Genomic DNA, 22215 nt, shown 5'->3' on the forward strand with positions numbered 1-22215 from the left:
AACGAGGCCCTTACGCCCAAGCAGCCACGGCGGGAACCGCAGCACCTCGGTTGTTCTGACAATCAAGGAGCTCATTTAGGTACCTAATTAGCGCCCAGGAAAACCTCAGCGCCCGCGTCCCCGCTCCGCACTCACCCCAGCTGTCTGTTGGAAGGAGGAGCCTGCGTGATGACCGAGGTCGGGGACGGCAGCGTGGGGTGCAGCGGGTCGTAGCCCAGGTGCAGCGGCAGCGAGCCCGGACGCACGATGGTCGGAGTAGGCGTCGAAATGATTACGGGCTTGGGGGTGATCTCCTGAGGAGGACCCACAGACAAACGCTGTTACGTGTCAGCTTCATGATCACCCAGCTGATGGTTTACAAGCAGTTTGGTGAAAATTAAGGCACCTTCGCCGTGGAAACTGAGGCACGAGGAGGGCGACTTACCCAGAGCCACCCTGACCTGATGTCAGTGCAAGGAACGGGGCAGAGAAATTCAGACTTGGCTCCTGGGAAGTAAAACCGCTCTCCGAACGAGCGCCCCAGCCCAGCTGGTGCTTCCAGAGCAGAAGTTACTCAGGCGGGGACTGTGTCACCTGGACTGGTCTGCTCTGGACCAGCAGCCAGCCCCGCCACGGCGCGGGGAGCCGCTCTCGGAGGCGATGCGTTCCTTGGCTGGCACTTTTGCCCTGCCAGAACAGCATCCCCAGCGGGAACAGCAAGGGCTCCTACGCCGGCCGAATCCACAGGGAGACTTAAGGGCAGCGAACGCGTGTTTTGGCGAAGAAGCTTTTCTAAAATGGGGGAACCTCAAAAGCCCGAACCAGGCCTTGGCATCCAAGTGGAAAAAAAGCTTGGTCTCATCTGGAGGAGGAGAGAGCAACACCTCCCCGGGGCGACCTACCTTCTCCTTGCCCTGCGGCGACGGCGGGTTAGACGCGGGGCTGTCCGGGGGGGAAGAGTCCACCTCCACCGGCTCCTCCTCCTTTATCTTGATGTCCGGGGTGGAGGGCAGAGACATGTCCAGGGCTCCGGCGCTCTGCAGGAAAACCAGCCGCGGAGCGAAAGGACAATTAGCTCATCTTGTTTGCGAAACATTCGGCTGCTCTCCTAGGAAGAGCTACAGCTCCGAGCCCTTGCCAAATTATTATTATTTATTTGTACTGAAGCAGCATCTGGGAGCCCGAGGCGCGGAGCGGTGCCGCGCCGGCCCCGTCCAAGCCGAGACGGAGGCCGAGGAAAGACGGTCTCTGCCCCAGATGGCACCATTTTGTGGTTTCTCAGTAACACACACGCACAATTCTTTCCATGGGTTGGGTGGTGTGGGTTTTTTTTTCTTTTTTTTTTCATAAAAGGGCTCTGCTAAGGAGACCAGGTAACAAAGCCAAATGCCTGCGAGTTACAGAAGGCACTTTCATTCACAGCAGAGCTGTAAAGCATTGTATAAATCAGCCTGAATTATTTTATTACCCGATTATCAAAAGCAAACAAAGAGCCATGCAAGTTATTAAATATCTATGAGCGCCCCATTAAAATAAAACCCAACCATATGCCTGAACCTGGCAACCTGCCACCACCCTGGGTTCCAGCAGCGCCACGTGCCCCATTTTAACCAGTTGGTGTCTTGCTGGGGACAGGAAAAGGGCAGGGTGACAACAAGGCAGGGGGAGCGGCCACCTCTCCCCTCCCCAGAGCCGGAGGAAGCGAAGAGCCGGGAGCTGGCGGGGTGCGGGAGCACCGGGGGAGCACGCGACGGAGCGCGGCTCTGAGCGCGGGGCGCTGCATTCAGCTGGGCTCCAGCAGCCCTCGCAAATCACCCGCTCCCTCCCTCCGCCCGGGGCCGGAGAAACCCTCCCGAAATCAGCCCCGACGCTGCCTGTCCGACCTGCGCTCCCTGCCTCCGCAACCAGCCCCAGCGCCCTCCTTCGCTTGCCCCGCTGCGGAGCGTTTGTCCCAGCGCCCCACCCAAACCTCCTTCTCGGCTGCACCTCCGAGGGAGGGCAAATTGTGCCACGGGGGTAAATCCTGGCATGGAGGGATGCTGTGCGGCTCCCGCGCCAATTTTACGCAGGGGCTTTGCTTGCGGTGCGCGCGGGAACCATTTACCCACCCTCTTAAGCGGAGCCGCGGCGCTGGGAATCGCAAAGGAGAAGGGATTAACGGGCAGGAAAGTTTTCAAACCACTTAAAGCGCCTCTAGGGAAGCTCCCGCTGCGCCGATGGTTTTAATTAACACGCTGGTGTCAGACCACCCTTGGAACTGGGGGACAAAACACAACAGCGGCAAGCGGGCTCGATGCGCCAAATGTCGGACGCGGCCAGACGCTGAAAGCGTCTCAGAACGCGGCAGGCAGCGCTGGCCGGGCTCGCTGAGCGACACGCCATCTGGGCCAGGGACCTCGCCCGGGCAGGGGATTTTTTTAGGAGGGATAACGCTTTCCCTAACGCCCGAAACCACCCCGAGCTTCACGCCGCCCCGTTCGCCTGGCTGCCGGCAGAAATATTTAGATTGCAGTCATCCTAAAGCAAAAAAAAAGGAAAACATGTAAGAGGGCGAGATCTGAGCTGCAGCTACGAGGCAGCGCGGCGCAGAGATGGGTGGTCTCACGTACAGACCGAGCGGCTAGACTGTGGGCTGCTCAGCCATTTCGGTCTGAAACCGCAAAGGCAAAGCTGCCTTCTCCCAGCGCTGGGGTCTGGGCTGCAGAGAACAAAAGGCAGGGAATCCAGAGCACGAACCGCCCCGCCAAGGCCCTGCGGCACAGCGATGAGGGATCAATTCCTGCTCTAAAGAGCCCCGTGATTAGCGGAGCGGGTGAAAGGCAGCTCTCAGTTTTAATTCTGAATTCCTCCGTTCGCCATCTCGGCGAAGATTTACGCGGCCGTGCTCCTGCCGTTTATTTCCGAGCAGCGCCGCTGACTGGGAGCGTACGTACGTACATAGATCAATTTAGTAAATGTACGTGCCAGTCTAAGAGCCCGGCACGCATCTGCTGCTCCTCGGATCCTGGAAAAGGGGGGGGGAACGTCCTTAATTAGCTGCTAGCTGATGAGATCCTCTTGTCCTTCAGACCCTGCGCTCCCGAGGTTGGCAGGGGCAGCCTGAATCGATACGGCTGGAACAGGAGGGAGCTCTTTGTTTGAAAAAGCCTCGCTCCTCCCCGGAGCCCCTCTCTGTGTTCGCACGTACCCCGACACCCTCCAAACGCTAAAGGCAGGCGGCTGAGCCCCGTCCCTTCCCCGCTCGTCGCACCGTTAAGGATCTCGATCCCCAGGGAGGCTCTGAGGGAATTTTTGCTCAGATCCTGAGCACTTCAGGAGAGTCCGGCTCTTTTCCTGCATCTCCTTTCCAAGGTGCGAGGTATTTTGGGTACTGCCTTTTTTTTTTTTTTCCCCCTCCCTTTTTTTGAAGTGCAAAGCCAAAGGAATTATAAACCATTAAAATCCGCTCTTGCCAGGCCTCGCGTTGCAGGATAGCCAGCCAAAGTCACCACAGTTAAAAAAATAAAGTCCCGTGTTAGGCAGCGTATTAAATCCGAGACCACGCTTCGCTACCCTACGCCGTGTGCCCTTCATCAGAACAGCACCGGCCCCCCCAGCCCCCCAAATCCGCAAGCGGCTCAGTCTGACGGCAGCGGTGGCCTCTGCCTCTTGCCTTTTTCTCGTCATCCTCCGCGGCTTTCTTGAACTCGTGCTCGAAGGAGCTGGCCAGCTCATTGAAGAGTCCCACCTCCTCGCAGTTCTTCAGGAACCTGGTTGGGGTCGGAGTCTGATCTGTTGGGGTTGTAACACCAAGCACCGGTTAGAGAGGGGAGAAAATTCATTTTCACCACCTCAGTCCTCGCTGGGGACCCTCCGCAACCACGGCCTCCGCTCTGTGAAAGCCTGGATGCTTTGTCTGCTCAAGCGTGCACCGTGTTTGCAAAGCGAGTCACAATTCGGAAAGGGAAAAATGATTTCTTGGTTTTGTTTCTCTGGCAAATGCCTTCTAAAAAACCAATCACTGCGAGAGGCGTTCGGTGATTTCTGCGGAATTCCTGCCTTTGGGTCGCGGCCTGTCCCCCCCCAGCCCAGTTTTGCTCGTCCTCACCTGAGCTGCTGCTGCAAGGAAGGACAACAGTGGGGTTTGATCTCCCCGAAACACCAGACCTCAAAAACATGGGGCGACGAGAGGGGAAACGGCTGATGGGCGCCGCTCCACCGCTGGTGCGGAATCGAGCTGGGCCGAGCCGCTTCCCTCCCTGTGCCGGCTCGTTACGTTAAACGCGCATCCTGGGCAACGTGGGAGCGGTAACAACTGCCACCCCTGTCCAACGCGACCCCCCCGGGGCCCGTTTCCCACCACGTTAACACGGTGAGTCACGGTCCCTCTGGCCATCACCCAGGCCTCCTCTTTCTGCGCGACGTTAGCTCAGCAGCCCAGGTACCAGCGGGAGCCCGGCACGAGCACGCTACGCTGAAAAGAATCCATCCGGCAGAAAACGACGCAGGTTTTTAAGCACAAAGGGGACCTGCGGGATGGTTTAGCCTGACCTCCTGCGTGAAACAGCGGCCGTTTGGCACCGACGCTCCCCGTCGAGCGCAGCAGCCGCGCTCAAGCTGAAGCGTCTACGGAAAACATCCCGTTTGGTTTCCACGGGAGGAGAGTCTCCCACAGCCTCCGGGACACGGCTCCGGCGATGACTTCACCTGGCCGTCGCGGAACTACGCTTTATTTCCAGCCCGACTCCAAGCCTCTTGGTTTTGTTAATAAAGCAAAGGCCTCCTCTGAGCACACTTCACCTCCCTCCAGATCCCTCTTCATTAAACCAAGAGACTTTGTTTTTCCGGCGCTTTAACGGCTCCCGGGGCTCTTTTCGGACCGTTCCCCGTTGAGCAACGTCCTTGCGAGCCGCACGCGCCAGCCCGGGGCCCAAATCTCCAGCAGAACTTTTCAGGACGTCACAAAGCGAGGACGCGTCACCTCTCTCGTCCTACCCTTCCCCAGGTCGTACCTCCAGGAACCGCGGCAGCTCTTCCGCCCGCGGCAGTGCGTTCCCGTTTAGCTACGTGTCTCTGCCGCCGGCTGTAACCGGCAGAGAGAGAACAAACCTTTACGAGTCTCCTCGGCTTAACCGCGGAGTTACGGCAAGAGACGTACGCTGAATCCTCCCGCGCGTTAACGCAGGGGCTGCTGCCCTGGACTCAGCACCAAGCACGAGGGAGGGAGAGAACGAGAACACCCAGAGACAAAATGATGGCTTAAAAAAAAAAAAAAAAAGAAGAAAATAAAAGGACATTAGGAACGCAGGGCAGTAACGCCCTAGGTCTCACTGCTCAAAGCCAGGATGGTTTATAGCCCTCGCAAACCCCCCGGCAGCTCTCTCTGCCGTTAAGGTCTCAGCCGCAGAACGCCTGCGTTAGTCAGCTGCAGTCGGTGCACAACCGGCCTACGTTTGGGTTTTTTGTTTTTTTTTCCCTTTGCGGTTTACCCCAGAGCAACCCGCTGAGCATCAGCCCAGCGGAGCGGGGAGAGGAGGCCAGGCCGCCCTCGCTGCTGCTGCTCGTGCTACAACAAGCGTTTCGTCCCGCCCGCAGCTTTACCCGCGAGGGTTCGTGCACGGGAGGGGTACGCACGTCCGGAGCTGCAGGGACGAGGGTGTCTCACGCTGCGTCCCAGGCAGAGCAGGCGGGACCTGGGCTGGAGATGGGACCGTTCCCCATTTCTGCTCCCCCGTCGCCGCCTGGCCCATTCACCGTTTTCTGGGTTTATCAAGCAAAATGTACCGCTCCCGCTGTGTGCCCCGTTTAGAAAGGGGGTGAACTGAAGGAAAAAACGCCCTTCAGGAACCTGAGGCTTTTCAGCCCATGCCCCGAATTCTTCGCCATTGCCGCAGTTTAGCCCCGATCGGGACCAGAACAGCCATCAATTCCCATTAGCCTGATCCCATTCAAAATTAATTCTCCCTCGGGAAGCCCGTTTCATCTCTGCAAGCCCTCCCCTGGGAGAAGCCTTCTACCCTTCCAGCAAAGCCTGCGCAAGCTCTCTTACGATCCGACCCACAGCCGCAATTAACCTGAAGCTGAATTAACCTGAAACCAACTGAATCACCGTTTCCCCCTTCCACACGGAATTTGGGCTGGAGATGAACCTGGGGAAAGGGTGCCAGGCTCTTGCAGCAGATGCTTTGTTTCCCCTTGTGAACCCTCAAGGCTTCAGAAAGCATCTCCCTCCTCCTCCTCCTCTCTTCTTGCTCTCAGCGACCTTTTCATCCGGCGGTAACGCAAACCTCACACCCTTTTAAGAAACCCGAACGAAAGGGGACTGACAAGGCAGCGGAGCATCCGCAACCGGCGATGATCTGCTGCCAGACAACAATATATGGCTTTTTTTTTTTTTTTTTACTCCCAATCTTATAAAGGCCGCATTGACCGCGCGCTGCCAGAACGCCTCGTTCGGGCTCTGCAAATGCACTCTCGGCAGTAGCCAGCGCACTCGACGGCGTTTTAATTTATTAACTGTTAGCCTAAAAGCTCAAGAAAATTGACACCTGGGCTGAGGAGAGGAAGCTGGCTTTGTCAGGTTTTGTTCATCGTCCTCAAAGCGCACGCAGAAACGTGAAAGACCTCTTGTGCGTAAATCTTCCAGTCTTAATAAAAAGGGTGAGAGCAAGAAAAAAAAAAAAATCTCAACCAAAAAAGAAAAAAAAAAACCCCACAAAACCTGATACTACCATAAAAAGAAGAAAAAAAAATAGAAACTTGGAAGCCTCTGGCTTTCCTTTCCTCCTGATTAAATGCAGATCACAAGAGCTTTTTATGGGAGGTAGAGACGTTTTTCAGTGCATCTGGTCCCCGGTATTAATCTTGCAGTCACGCCGTATTAATGCGCAGCGTTTTCCGAGCCGGCCTGCACCGAGCGCCACATACCTGCGATGATGACCGAGTCGGTTCGCGCGGGGCCGAATTTCAATGTCATCTCATGCTTGTGTTTATGAACCGCCAGGTGGTCCTCGTTTGTAAACCTCTGAAATGAAACAATTTAGAAAATCGTGAATAAATGCGTTTTTGCGTTTTACGCGTGCATCCTGCAGCAGGGTTGCGGGGGGGGGGGGAGCCGCCCGGCGAGCAAGCAGAACGCCATCGCCGCCGAGCGCTAAGCAAAACCAGAGCGGGATGGAATGTTTGAGAAGCATTGCTCAAAATGAAAAAGCCGTTATGCGGGGCTTCTGGGGAACGCGGGACGAGTATTTTTAATAATTCTTTTTTTTAAGCGGCAGGGCCACAGGCAATCTAGGAAACGCAGATCGGTGAGACGCGTCGCTTTATTGCCGGCTAAGGGAGGGATGAATTCAGTGCTATTAGGGGGTCAGGCAACTTTTTTGGGATGGTGTGTGAGGGAGCTGGCACCCACCCGGCGATTCGGGCTGCGGCTTTAGGGAGCAGGACGGAGGCGGCCGCCCGAATCGCGGCCGCCATCCAAGCGGGGCGGGGGAGACGCCATTTTGTGCGCCGTGAAGATGGCGCCTGCAATTCCACCTGCGGGAGGATCGCAGGATAAAGTCCCCGCTCGTGACGGCTTTCGGGACGCGCTGGGGTTGGGGCGCTCGCGCCCACCCCTCGAGAGCGTGGAGGCAGGGCCGGGCATCGCCAAAACCCAGACAAAAGGGAGGCAGGGCCCGCTGCGGGCCGAGCACGGCGACGGAGGAAAGCAGGGGAGAGGCAGGGAGGGGGTTAAAGCAGAAAATCATAAAGAGCCGAGGATGGATTGCGCCTCTCCTAATAGACTGCGACAAAGCGGAGGCCGAGGGCACTGCGCGGGCCGTACCGCAGGAATTTTACGCGTCCTGGAGCCGTGCGGCATCGGGCTGGTTGTTTCTAGAAAGAGCCGCTGCTGCAGCAGAGGGTTTCTGCCCTTTTCCCCGTCCTTTTTTTTTTCCTCTCTCGTTAAACCAACCAACAAACCAACCACCCCAACGCCACCTGTTTCTGTGAACGAGCTCGAGCGTGACACCCCGGGTTCACTCGCTCTTTCCGATGCTTATTTACGACTCAGTGTTTTATTTATTTATTTATTTATTAAATCGAGCAAAGCTGCGTTTCCCAGGCTGGAAGCCGCGGCGGCGCCGTGCCGGGTGCCATGCGGCGGGGGGGGGGGGGCGGCGGACGCGAGCGGAGGCAGGGGACAGCGCTGCCGAGGCACCGCGCGCAGCCGCGCACGGCCCATCCGTCTTCCTCCGGCGCAATAACAAGCGCGTTATGCAAAGCGTCCTTCAAAGACAAGGTGCTTTCCACGGCGACTCGGAACCGGGGCTCAAATTAAAAGAAATTCAGGGCTGGTGGGTCCTAACGTGCTGGCAGGGAGGAAAGCAAAGAGGGTTTTGCCCGTGTAACCCCGTGCGCCCAGCCGCCGCTCCGATCTGGTCCGGGACTAAATCTTAAATAAAATTTCTCAAGGGTTTTGCTCAAGATACGCGCGTTCCAGGTTCCTTTCCTCCCCACAGCTTCCGAAACCCGCAGCTCCGCTCCGGCCCAAACCCGACTACTCATTTCCAAACGGCGTTACAAATCTCGGCGACGCCAAAACGCAACCGAACAAAGGAGAAGTGAGCGAACCGCCGCCGTTTTTCCCAGGGAGGCGAAATCTGCAGCGGCGTTTCGCCCCGCGCCAGACAGCGCTGGTGGGTGGAAGGGGGGGTCAGGGGACAAAGGGTGGGCACCGACGCTTTGTCACCTTTCTGGCCCAAAAACTGCCCTGGCTTTTAAAGTACGCGACTGCCAACCCCACTTGGCCCTTGCCACGCGGTGACGAGCTGTTAGCGGAGGAAAATAGGTGGGTTACCTTAAGTGGAGAAAAATAAATCAGGTTTGGTTTTTTTTTTTTTGCGAGGACAGAGGAGCAGCCAGTTTCAGATGAATATTTAGCAGGCAGGCGGCCGTTGCTCCACTACACACGCAGAGATAGGGGGAAAAAAGAAGGAAAAGGAAGAAAATTCCCAGTTCTCCGACTCAGCTTTGTTCTGGGGAAGAGGTGGGAGGTTCTCAGGGGAAGCAGCAAGAGGACAATGCGGGGAACGGGGTCACATTTCTCCCCCGCCAGCCCCAGCTCCTCGACAGGCGTGTTTCAAGCCCGGCCTCGGCACCTCTGAATTTATTTTAAATCTTTCATTTTGCTCCATCGCAGGATTATTTTTTTTTTTCAGCATTTTTTTTTTTTTTCTAGGGCACTTTTCCTGCTCTGGGTGTGCGTTACAGCTCTATTTAACATCTTTATGTGGTCTCACTAGCTCGGGAGCGCTCTCTTTCTCCGCGCAGAAACGCTCACAGACACCATATATCTTTCCGCATACATTTCCAAACGCCGAAACCTAGAGGCTGAGTCTGGCACTTCAGCTCTAAATCATGTCATTTTACACAGGGAAGAAAGCAGGGGGGGCGAAAGGGGGGGAAAAAAAGAAAAAAAATTGAATGAGTTAAAGCCACAGCGCTGGCTTTAATATTTAATCTCCTTCCATCAGCAGCTGACACACAGCGGTGTTATTTCAGCCCGCTATTCTGCGGGCGTCTGAATTAAAAAGAAGATGTAGGCTGTAAACTCTTCGGGGCGAGGGACAGGCGCTGGGATAACGCCGCCGCGCCGCGGATCGGCCCCGAACGCGGCAGCGAGGGCGCAGGGCAGCGCAAAGTACGGGTTTAAACACGGCGCGCGGCCCCCGTTTCGGCTTTTTTTCTGGGTGCAGGGGGCAGAGCACGCAGAGAGCGCTGGGGCTTTGGGACCGCAACAGCTTTTTGGAGAGAACAGGTTTGAGGCAGACTGAGGCTGGCCAGGCTGCGTTCTTTACTCACCAGGCTGTGACAGCTCGATGGATAAATGCGCTCATTTAAAAATCTTTATTTAATAGGACACAATGCTTCCAGCTGGACCGGCGCGCCATCTCTACTGCAGCACGAGCCAGAGAATAAACGCAGTAGGCTGAAACCTGGATCTTTAGGCAGAAGGAGATTTTTTTTTCCACCGGTTTAATAAGCACAACATGAAAAACAAGGGGTTGCTCAGGGTTTTCCCTCGCTTTTGTCAAGCCCTCCACGCAAAAGGAGGGTCAGCGGGTGCCGAAGCCGCCGCACGCGTCCCTCCGGCCGCGCAGGAGCCCAGGCGCTGGCGGTTCTCCGGGCAGCTCCGGCGCACAAGCCGCACGGCTGTTTTTTAACCTTGACAGTAATTTTCAAAGAACATAAAACACCCGCTGCTGCGCAGCGAGCCAGTCACCCGGCCAAAACGCAGTTTTAATGCAGACCGGGTGCGGGCTGCAACGGCACAAACCGTGCCACGGGCACGCGCTTGTGAAAGGGAAACTTCACCTGGCTGAAAGCACAAGACCTGAAAGGGGTGAGGAGCAAACCTGTCTCCGCCAAGCTCACCGCACAGACGAATTAATAGGCTGTCATTAAAAGGGGGAAGGCGGAACGCTGCTCCAACCTTAACCCCAGCACCGCGGTGCGTTATTCTGCCCCCGGACGCCACGGTACTGCCGACGTGGCTGGAACACCCGGGTACCAGCAGAAACAAAAGAAACCAGCACACGTCTCGCAGCCGCAGTGCTGGAGGTAAACGAGCGCGCCGAGCGCTCCGGTGAGGATAAACCGAGCTCAAAGTCACCGACGTTAAAGCAGCCACAACAGGTTTCACCTCCAAAGTCCGGCTGGTTTCTGTGATGCCCTACAGCAAGCGACCACGGGGTGATCAGCCCGGGGTGACGGGGCTGGGGGGTCACCCTGGGGTCCGCCTTGCTCTCCCAGCACCGCCTTGGGCAAGGGGCACCCACCACCCTCATTTGGGGACCTGCCGGCGGGCAGGACGCCCACGCGAGCCGGGAGATGGCGGCGCGCGGACAGCGAGGCCGACGCCACAGGGAGACGCCGACCTTCCCGCGTGCATCCCAGCCCACCCGGCATCCCGAGGCGGCACATCCGCCCCGCGCTTCCCGGCTGCGGCAGACCCGCCGCCTACGCCCCGGCTCCATACATCTCGCCGTGACAGGGCTCAGATGGATTGCTCACCGCGCGGCAGGCGCGATAGATATTCGCCGTGCGCTCGGCACAGGCGCAGAGGTAACTAATGCGGGGTCACGGGTGCCCCCAAGGGCCGGGTGCCCAAAGGTTAGCTGTTACGGCTGTGAGTGATGCGACCCCCCCCCGTCCTTACGCAGAGCTGGGCTCCAGCTCACCCATTTCCCATCTGAGCAATGACGACGATAATTCCCTCCCTCGCAGAGAGGCTGTGAGGATTAATTCGTTAATGTGCATAAAGTGCCCCGATACCGGAGTGATTCATAGATTTTAAAGGCCGGGGGGACCATCGCAATTATCTGCCAGGACCACGTGAATCCCAAGATGGGCCCATTTCCATAGGAAAGGAGACGAGGAGAAGATACCGCACAAAGACTTGTTGGTTTGAAAGAACGCAACAATAGCACGGCCAGGTTGTCTGGGTTTGTTTTTTTTTTCACACTTACAGGAGATGACACACAAAGATTTGGGACCCGTTTCCTCTCGGAGGGTCCCCTGTCAGGCAGCGCTCACCCACGGCCAGGTGTCAGAAGGGCTGGGAGCCCGCTCGCTCCCGCTGGAAAGCGCGTGGGCTACGTTTTCCAAAGCAGCCAAGGCGGCCGCAGCAGCTACGGTTACCGAGCTTCGGGAAAGCCGCTTTCAATGGCAGCATCCTTCCGCTAGAGGAGGGAAGAGACGGCACCTCCGCGAGCCTGACGGGGGATAAACGAGAGGAAAAGTGAAGGCTTACGAGCGATCAGCTCAAGAACAAAAAAAAGACAGATTGTGCATCGCACGTACAGCTATTCAAACAGCTCTGCCGCTCCTGCTCCAGCACAAAGCCTTTGTGGGAGGGGGGGCGGCTGCTGGGTGGGCTGCGAGCGCAGCTTTATAGCCGCAACGCCCCTGAGCCAAGGTCATTTCACCCCAGCCCATGCTGGGGAGAAACTAAAACCTGAAAGCGGGGTGAGAGGCAACGTCCGCGGCCAGGGACGTCAGCTCAGCGTGCGTTCAGGGCTCTGCTTTGCGGCTGCCGCAGCGGGGCCGTCTCTCCGTCGCAGCAGGATGCTCGCCTGCAAAATGTTCAGGTAATTAAGTGCCCGGTGCCCTTCCCAAGTTGGAGGCAGCAGGAAAAGCTTATTTCTACTCACTCAGGTCCTGCGAAAACCAGAAAGGCCACAGCCAGCTCTGGAGAGGAGCGGGCTGGGATGCATTTTGTGCAATGTCCCCCTGCAGCCCCCCGTCCCCCCACGAAAACCGCATCGGGATCAAACCTTGAGATGCAATTTTTGGCTCAGGCAACTCCAGGGACCCCTGTGGCTATGCCTTTAGCTTTAAAAAACCCGCTTACATCCTGCCCTGGGATTAATTCACGTTCCTTTCCTTGTTTAAAAAAAAAAGAATACGAATAATAATCAGAAACTTCAGTCAGGCTTCTCCCACCTCCAGCACGAGGAAGGAGAGGGACCGGCGAGGGTAAGACGCCGACACGGGACGCGTCGCTTTCCCCCAGGGCGGCACCTGGGAGGTGACAGAGTGTGGTCTTCACACGGCAGCAAGGACCAGGCTGGAGGGAGCGGATTTTTTGGGCAGTTTGATATTCGACTCCCACCCCACCGCAGCGCCCGGACACTCAGGTCGCTCCACAAACTTCCCTGCACTTTAAACAAAGAGTTAAGCAGGTTCGGGAGCCCTCCCACCCCCTTCCTCCTTGGCCAGAAGGGCAGAACATTTAACTGGGAGTAGGTAAATAATTTAATTTACATTTCTATAGCTTCCCTTATCCCAGAGGGCTTCTCATACACATGCCCCTCGCCGAAATGCAGGTGTTTCAGCAGGGGGGAGGCAGCAACCATCTGGCCTACAGCACCACGGAGCCGAGGGGGAAGCGCTCAGCCAAGGACGTACGGGGCACATTCTTCAATAAACTCCGTATTCAACTTTTCCTTTTTCTTTTTTTTTTTTTTATTTTAATAAAGTCTCATATGGCAGAGACGGCCTCTCCTTCATCTCCAGCGCACTGGAGTTGAGCGTCAGCGCGTCCGGGTGCCGAGAAGAACCTCCAACCCTCCGGAGCGGTCAGCGGAGGATCGGCTCGCCCGGGGATGCTTTCATCCCAGCGGGATTTCACCCGGGCTGGACACCAGCTACCAAACCCAAACCTCTGGCTCCCGAGGAATTTCTCTGCAGCGCACCGAAGGACCATGAACCAACCCCCTCTGCTTTTTAAAAAGGGGCGTATGTAGAAAAATAGCAGACGGCTGAGGTGGTTTATGGAGCACCTGGGAGGGCGGCAGCTTTGGTCCGCCCAAAATCCACCCGGCCCCGCAGACCAGGAGCCCTCGGCGCCTGGTAGGCACAGCTCCTCCGCTGGAATCACAGCCCAAACCCGGGATGCAAACCAAAGGTGGGAAAATCAGGCTCCCAAATCCCACCGCCTACGCCACGCGGGATTTTGTAAGACACCGACACCCTCGAGGAGACCAGGCGCCGGATCCCCGCGGCCAGACGCAGACGAGCGACGCGGGGGCTCGCCCGCAGCCGCACAAAGCCCGCGGCGCTCGGCCAGAACCTGGAAATGCAATCATTATTTACTTCCACACGGTGGAGCATTTTTAGCCCCGTTTCGATAAAAGTGAAGGTTATTAAAGCACACGTATTAATTACCGCTGCCACATAACTGAAGAGGAGAGGCGCAGCGGTAATTAAGGGAGGTGAGCGAGGGGGTGGAGTTGCGGAGCGTCAGCTCGCGCCGGCGGATACGCGCCTGCCCCACGGGAACCCCCAGATAGCTCCGGCGTGGACGTGAATCATGATTACGTCCCCGGCTCGAGTCCCACCGCAGCGGCGCAGGTTTTCAGTGTGACCTTGGGCAAGCCATCAATTCTTTCCCTACCTACCAGACAGAGCAAATAAAAAGGGAAAAAAGGCACCGCGCTTCACCAGGGCGTTAGCAGAGGAAGCCGACCGCGCACGCAAGTACCGGGAGCCACGTGAGAAGCACTGCAGGGGGAAAAAAAAAAAAAAAAAATTAACAAAGACAGTTACAGCTGTGCTTCCCTAACCGTATTTCAAGTGCGGGCTCTCGGTGATTGATTAGGAGCTCAGCGTCTCTTCCTGTCACAAGAGCTGGGGAACAGGGAGCAAGGAAAAGGGGCAGGGAGCACGAGCGGAGTGAAATTCCTGCCCTGCCCTACCGCAGAGAGCTGCTCCGCCGAGGAGCTGGGGATGCTCTGGGCGCGGAGGGAGGAAAAGGCTGAATCACGCAGCCGGGCCGTTGTGTTATTCGTGGCTCGTGCAATGCGGAGAAAGAATCGTGAGCCCCTGGTGCTGCTGGTAGAGAAGAAAGGGTAAAAAAAAGATAAAATTATTTAAAAAAAATCCCCACCAAAGACTTCAGCCCCACCTCAGAAACCCAGTCTGGGCTCCCGCCTTCCCCTGCAAGCCGCTGCTGTCTACCAAGCGAGTCTCCCTTCCCGCAGCTCCCGAACGAACAATCTGGGAGCAGAGACTCCTCGGCAAACAAACGGCACCGGCAGCCAGCCCCACGCGACGCGTGCACGCGAGAGAGAATTTAGAGAGTGAAAAGAAAAGAATAACAGGAAACTCCTCCTCTGCATACCCCACGAAACGAGAATGTACGTGTAAAAATAATTAAACCCGAACTGGAGTCGATTAATTTGTCCGCGGGGCTGAGGGTTTGTGCTTCGGGAGGCTGCACGGGGATCTTAAAAAGTCTCTCTGGATGGGGGCCAAGCCCGGCGACACCGCGCGGGCGAGGAGAGGCTTTGGCAGCAGGTGCCGGAGCACAGGCGGCTCCGCCAGCGCCGCGGTTCGAGCCGCTCCCTGCCCAACCGCACACCGCAGCCGAGCGCTCGGCCTCCTTGGAAGCCCAGCTCCGGGTGACAACGGGGAGTCCTGCAGCCCGCACGTCCCCTGCGGCGGGTGGGGGGGACACGCTGCGACGCTCCCCCGGCTCTCGGCACTCCGAGGGAGAGCTTAAAAACGGAGATAACGAGAAACAGAGCGGTTTGAGGTGGCAGGACTGAGCCAAAACCAGGACTCGGATCTTGAGACGCCCAACGCGCACGTGCCAAAGCGAAGGCCTGCGGCCGGGTCGTCGAGCAGCACGGAGCTGCCGTGCCCGGGCGCGGGACGGCGACGTCTCCCGTTGCGTACTTACCCTGGGCAGAGCCTAAAGGAAAGCGGGAGTCCAGCAGCGGACTCTGCTCCGGACAGCCGGACCCTCAACTCCAATCCGACCGCCTTGGGGTCATTTCCAACGGAAATCCTCAAGGGCTGAGGGAGCAGGGATTAAATTGGGGCTCATCCGAGAGGTCCGGCGGTCGTCCTCTCGGAAGACGCCTCGCACCGGGCGAACGCGATCCCCTCTGCCGCGCGCTATTGTTTCAGGGCTATGAGAAAAGCGATCCTAAAAAAAAAAAAGTTAGCTCCAATGGAAAAAAGCGCTCATTGTGCCAGGACGCCGCGGCTTGAAAACGTCGCCGTGACTCAGCCTTGACCTTTGAGCACCACCACAATTAGAAGAGGATGCCACGGTCCCCATTCAGGTTTTTTAACGCACTGGAAGGTGGATTTCCTCCAATTCACTGGCGATACTGGGTCTGTGCCCACCCATTCATGGCGTGAGCCTCGCTTTACAGGTTTCGTTGCCTGAAAAAAGGGGTTTTCTTCTGTGGACTTGAGCTAGGACCTCTCATGGGGAAGCTCCAACAGGAACAGGAGAGGGCATGATGTTAAATGAAGGCAGAATTCGAGGGGTTTGGGTTTTTCCCCCTTCAAAAGCTGGAGGGCACGAGCCGTACGGAAGCACAGACCCACGGAACGGGAGGTGCACGGGCGCGACAAACACACCCACGTGGTCTGAAAATCAGGAGGGTAACTCCTGGGGGCGGGAGATGGGACACCATCAAGCGGAGACGGGCAAAATACAACAGGCAAATGGGGATTTACGGATCCTGGGCTGCCTTGAGAAGCGCCCGGGGCATTTTGGAAGCAAGCCCTAGAGACAAGGCGGCTCTGCCCCCGTGCCTGCGCCAGGAGCACTCTGCTCCGCGGAGCGGTTTTGGCCAGCTCCAGTTTCCAAGGATGCCCCAGCGCAGGGCGCGATACGAGAGACGGAGGAACCCCCCCAAAGCCCTGCGGCGAATCCCGTCAGGCCAGAGCCCTTCCCTCGCGTCCTTTCCATCCATCCTCCCGCCAAGATCATCCCAGATCTCACCCGAGCGCGGGATTCCCCCCACAACCACTCCATTCCCAGGCTGCCTTCATCTTTTTATTCCCATCAGCCCTTCAAGCACCAGCAGCTTCCCAGTACCAGCCTCGCCCACGCCGCACCCTTTCTGCGTGCCCCTCCGCGTGTTCTCCCGGAGATTTTGGCCACCCCGCGGAGCCCCTTCGCTCTTTTTCTGCCCCCGCATTCCCGACAGACGCAAAACTACGGCCCGTGTTTGATAAAGGACCACGGCTGCCCGTGATAAGCTGTCAGATGTCAGCGTCCTGCGGTAATTAAGCTTTTAAAGGGAGATAGTGGCAGAAAAAAAAAAAAAAATTCCAGGCGTTTGACTATTTTTGCCTCTTGGAGGAGCCACCTGTTTTATGGTAACAGGTAGATTTATGGGCGTATTAACGCGGCGCTGCTGCTCCCCCCCGATGAGGCTCTCGGTGACCCTCTTCTCCCTGCAGATTTACGATTTCTGCAAGCAGACCGGCGCAGAGCGGTCTAACGCCAGGCTCTCTGCCCGACTCCGTCCTGCGCCCAGCGATCTCCCGCACGGACGTTCTGGATCCTCGCCCCCCCAGATCACCCGCAATCATTGATTGTGCAACCGCGTAATGATTTCAAACGACAGCAAGTGGGGTCAGGTTTTCGGGGAACAAGTCTCGCTTTTCTCACGTCCGTCTCCCAGCGCTGCCGCCACGGGAGCTCAGGACGGGCAGGTCGGGGCTGCCTGCGCAGCAGGATTACGCGCGAGGAGCGCATCAGCGCGCTCCCAAGGCTCCTCTGCCTGCTCAGCGACCCGACAAAATCCCCAGCACAAAGCCTTCCCGCGCCCGAAGCGGGCTCCCCGCTGCAATTCGCGCCAGCCCAGGGCTCTCGCTCGCTCCTCATCGCCTCCTCAGCCCCTCCCGGCTACCGGGAAACCCTTTTACATCGCTTTACATCTGCAGCCCTTAATAAAAATTAAGTGGATAAATTCTTTAAGTGCAAGGAAAAAAAAAAAAAAAAATCAGACGAGAGAGGGCCAAGCAGCTTTCCCAGCAGCTTTTCCGCGCGGTGTTTGATCTACAGCCTTCCTCCGCGGCTGTAGATGGCCCCCGGGTGATGATTCAGCGCCGCAGGAATATACAGCTGAGGTCACCAAAACCGCTTTACTTGCATCCTTAGGGTCTTAACAATTTTTCCGCCTCCGTTACGGGCTGCAGATAATAAAATCTCGCATGCAGTCGAAGCAAAATGCATTTAAATTTTCTTCTAAAGCTTACAAACGTTGGAGGTTTATAGGAAACATCGCACAAGCCTCTTAAAAGGGCGACGAGCTAAGGCAGCCATCGCAAATTGTTTTAACCGCCTCAAACGTGTGCGGCAAACGCCTCCCCCACCACAGAAACAAAGCCTGGGTCAGTCCCGCCGGGAGCAGGCGAACGCGCGATTTCACAAACGCAGAACGGAGATGTCGACAGCGACGCTGCGCAAGGAAGAGCTGGCACCTGTATCTTCGGCACTGGAGGCAACCGGGAGCCCATCGCACAGCGGCTTTGCGGGCGTCGGGGAAAGCAGGAGCCTCACAATAAAAAAAATAATTAAAAAAAATAAAGAAAAGAGCCAGCAAGGCGCACAGGAGCAAGGCATCGGCAGAATGATGCGCTCCTTACTTTTAAGCCTAGCTTGGAGGGCTTAAAATCCGGTGCCTGGAATATTTATTCCTGTAAACGAGCTTTTTTGAGGCCGAGCCGCTCGCCCCCCTGTGCGAAGCCCCCATGAAGGGGGTTAAGCAGATAAACGTGACAGGTGATGCCCCAAACCCCCGTCAATTATTCCAGCGCCTGGGAAACCCTCCCCATCCGGTCCCCAAAATAAAGCCCGCTCCCCCGCCTAACGCGGCGACCGACACAGCGACGCAGGGCGCGTTTACCACTTATAAATAACCCGAAGAAGTTACGAAGCCAAAAATCTTTAACTGCCCCAAAGACAGGCTGATTCGACATTTTGCCAGGACTTCATTTTGCGGAACGGTTTAACTCGGCGGCTTTACTGCCGGGATTAATTCATCGCCTGTTTTGCGCCGCTGCAGAACTCTCCCGCCCCGTCCCCCGCACGCACAATCCTTTATTGCCTAGATGTTGACTCTCGGGGGGAATTTTAGGACTTTAATGTTTTTATTATTTTAATCCAGCATATAAAAAAATTATTTGAGGGAACCAGCTGGTCCAAGCGCGTGGGAAGCGGCGGTGCGGTTCCTCAGCCCGCATCGTTAAGCGGGTGTTAAACAAACACGATGCCACGGGATGCGGCGTGGCAGGCGATTTGCAGGGGATCTTTTAAAAACGGCAGGGATGTCACAGAGCCGGCAAAGCCCAAAAAGTACTATTTTTTTTTTTTTTTTCCTCCTTTCCGACAGGCGCACGCCAGTCCTTTGTGCGGCGACAGCATCGCATCCCCCCCAGCGGCGGGATAACGCAGCGTCTGCGCGGCGGGTCCGTCCGTCCTTAGAACCCTCGCCCTTCCTCGCGTGTCAAACGAGCTACGAGAAATCAACGTATTTAGCACGAGCTGTTACGCCTCAGCCCAAAAACTGACTCTTTAAGGAAGGTTCTCATGCAAAACAGCAGCCACCAAGGGGAGACAAGCGTTAAGTCAAAAATCCCCGTAAGCTTAAAAAATCCCCATGACTAGAAATCCCTTCTATGAATAGCTCGCTTTCATCCTCACATGAGATCTCTAGAAAGGATCTGAGACGTTACGCTTTACAGGGGGTTTTTTTTCCCCACCCTGCTCTCCAGCAAGGAGATGCTCGGGGTTTTTCTCCCCGCCAAGGACGCGGCATCGCCTGCTCGCTCCCGCTCCGGCACCGCCGCATCGATCGCGCGACGCGCTGCTCTGCGCCAGCGGCCATGCTGGCCTGCCTGCCGCAGAGGGGCGGAGCGGCCCCCGCCAGCCAACAATGCCCAGCTCCGGCCGGCGAGCATCCTTGGGAGGGGAGAAAAAAAAAAAAAGAAAAAGGAAAAAAAAAAAAAAAAAAAAAAGAGGATTTGAGCTGGCTTTCCAAGTGCCAAGAGCCATCTCTAGCTGCTGCCTCGTATCTGCGCAAAGCTCGGTCGTGTCTGGGAACGGAGAACTGAATCGGGGACGCGAAAAAAAAGAAAAATTATTTAGATACTGAAATAAAACCAGGTCACAGGTTTGTTGGTTGCTAATAACTGAGAACACGTCTTTTTTCCTCCTTGCCACCCAAAGCAGCCCCCTCCGCTATGGGGAGGGAGGTGGAAGCCCCAGGCTGAGCCCCACTCCCCCCCACTTATTTTTTCTCTTTGAACAACAATTTGGCAGGATTTTATGCGAGGAGTTTGCAGAAAATCCTGCAAGCTCCTGCAGCGCTTGGAAAATCCAAGGTATCCAGGATGGCATAAGGAGGCCTTTGTCAAGGCTCCGCGCTGCAGCGGCACTTGGGGAATAGATTGTCTGCTCGGGGAGTAAAACACAAAGCACCCACCGTTTTCTCAGAGATCGGCAGGCAGGTAGCAAGCGAGGCTTTGAACAATAACAACAAAAAACCTGCAAAACCCAACAGCCTTGTCTTTACAAGACGGGTTTTAACGTAAGGAGGTATTTCACTGGCCAAGAAAAAAACCCAGAGCTGCAGAGAGGCAGGAAAAATTCGATCCTGAGCGTAAGGCAGGCTTGGATCGTACCTTAAAATCTCTCTCCCGTTTCCTAACCAACCCTCCTCCCTCCAGAACCTCCGACCCAGCGCCCCATTTCACGTTCGCTTTACGAGGGAAGAGCGCGGGTGAAAAACAGGTTTTGCTGTTCTTGAGATAGGATCAGGCGAGGTTAGACTCGCACGCCGCGGCCAGCACGGCAGCGCCGGCAGCTTCCCGCTCCCAATAAGCTCAAGACCGCAAGGAAGCTTTTAGATCAGTCTAATTTAAAGTTCATAAAAGAGCCTGGCTCAATTTACGGCTTCGCGCTAGCGCGAGACGCGGTTTGCATTTCTGATGTCGAGCTGGAGCTCTAGGTAAGGACTGGGCTGAGATCAGTTCCTTCGGAGCAGGAACTCCACGGGGGTGAGACTCCCGTAAATCAAAAAGGAGAAGAAACCATTCCTCGCCAGTACGGAGCCGCGCTGGGGTATTTCTGCAGCCCTGACGCTCCCAAGAAAGAGGAAACGCTGCCTCCTCGTTCCCCCTGCTGCAGAAAGTGGAAACGGTCCTGCAACCTGGGAACGACGAGGGGACGGTCCTGCGAAACAAAACCAAACCACCGCCGAAATTTAAATCAATTTAAATCATTAGAGGCGCCCAGTTGCGGCGCGACGGGCTTCGCCGGCCCGCGAGCGGCGTGACCGACGGGTCGCTGCCGGCGCGAGGCGTGCGCGGGGGTTCTGGCGCGCTCCGCAAACGGGGATGCGTGGGCGGCAAAGCCCCGCGTCCAGCGCGCGCGTCAACGGACGCCCTGCGAAACCGCACCCCCGGCGCGGCGCAGAGGCCGCTTTTCAAGCGGGGGGCGTTCTCCTGCATGGACACACGGAGTAACGACCGCTGCCGACTCCCCGTCCCGCGGCCCTCGAGGACGCGGCATCCAACGGCCCGAAGAAAGGGAGATGGCTGGCCGGGACGTGTTCGTGCTCACGTCTACGTGGGTACACGTACGCCAGGATGTGACCGTGTACACAGGAGCACATCGTGCCGCGCGCTCGCGCTCTCTCTGCGTATTTATAGCTGCTGACTCTGCAAATCACCCATCGAAAAGCAGATGGCTTAACCGCCCAGCTTTCCCTAGAAATGAGGCTCGACGCCCCGCAGCGCTGCTCCTCGCCCTTCCTCCGAAACGAGGAAGGTTAAACCCGGTTTCTTTAAGCTCTAAAGAAAATTGCACTGCTGCCTCCGAGCTCTCGGCCCCGCTCTCGCCGGCAGGACGGGCTCCCTCCGCACGGAGACCGCCGCCCCACCTTCCCCAGCGCCGCAGCTCGGCGGCAGGCGCGTTTCCGCGTGATTTGCGACCGGTTGAGGAATCCTTTGGGACGAGAGGTGCTCCAAAAGGGCAATCAGATCCATTACTGGCCAGTCTATTGCCATGCAAAATGGGTCTGCTGGTTGTGCGCCGCCTCGTAGGCTCCAGCTTTACGCCAAAATGAAGGAGCACGCTAACGAGGCGACGGGAGAGCGTGCCCGATACGGCGGCGGCGGACGGCCAGCTGACGCTTTGCAGCACGGCTCATCCTCCGATGGCGTTTTCTTTGTCAGGACCTGCAGTAAAGCCGGCTTCTGCATATTTTAAGGCGCTATTAGGTATTCTGCAGCCTCGGCACAGCATCTCTGAGGCGATAGCGGGGAGAAACCACGCAGCTTTCTTCACTTTAATTCCTGCAGCAGCCAAAACGGCTAGGAAACCCTAACGAGGGCTTGCTCTAGAACAGGCGTTCACTGCCACAGAACTGTAAACGCTGTTCCCAAACCGCGCTGCAAACCCAGCGCCCTAACGCTTCTGAGAAAGTGCAAAGTAGAGAGGAACCAACACAAGCCGAAGTTACCTATCTCCTCCAGATAGGCGTTAAACCGATTTGTGCTAGTAAGCAATTATTTCACACACAAAAACCCCACAGGGAGGTTTCTAGTGGAAGATGCAGCAGAGCCTTCTCGAGCACATCCACCGCAGCGACCGTTTCCCAGTCAAATTCCAGCGCCGCACGCACAGCGCGCACGGGAGGAGGACACGGCGACAGCCGAAAACACACAGAACAACAGTCTCCGGCTCAATTTCGCTGCAACGCCTGCCCTTGCAAAGAGCCTCCTCCCAGCACGGCCGCGGGGGTGGACGTCCCAGCTCGCGGCCGTCCCGGCGTGGGAGGGAAAAGCTGCTCCCGCGCACCCAGCCCTTCACACGTGGCTGCGGAAGGGAGAGCGTCTCCTGCAGCTCCCACGAGGGAGGAGGGCGAGCGAGAGCGCGCGCACGTACAAGCGCGCTCGTAG

The 22215-nt window shown here is 56.9% G+C and overlaps 1 protein-coding gene across 5 annotated transcripts in view; it reads right to left on the reverse strand.

Annotated features, from left to right (window-relative positions):
- LOC104482544 (cyclic AMP-dependent transcription factor ATF-7) overlaps window positions 1-22215 on the reverse strand; it is a 64459-nt gene that overhangs the window by 13912 nt on the left and 28332 nt on the right. For all 5 annotated transcript variants that reach the window (XM_086768866.1, XM_086768862.1, XM_086768867.1 and 2 more), the window contains 4 exons: window positions 6886-6982; window positions 3632-3750; window positions 882-1016; window positions 136-293 (listed from right to left, as the gene is read on the reverse strand). In XM_086768866.1, the coding sequence (XP_086624992.1) occupies window positions 136-293; window positions 882-1016; window positions 3632-3750; window positions 6886-6982 (509 nt within the window). The remainder of the gene's footprint in view (window positions 1-135; window positions 294-881; window positions 1017-3631; window positions 3751-6885; window positions 6983-22215) is intronic.

Source organism: Chlamydotis macqueenii, chromosome 29 (genome assembly GCF_036417535.1).
Source record: "Chlamydotis macqueenii isolate bChlMac1 chromosome 29, bChlMac1.mat, whole genome shotgun sequence".
Taxonomy (NCBI): domain Eukaryota; kingdom Metazoa; phylum Chordata; class Aves; order Otidiformes; family Otididae; genus Chlamydotis; species Chlamydotis macqueenii.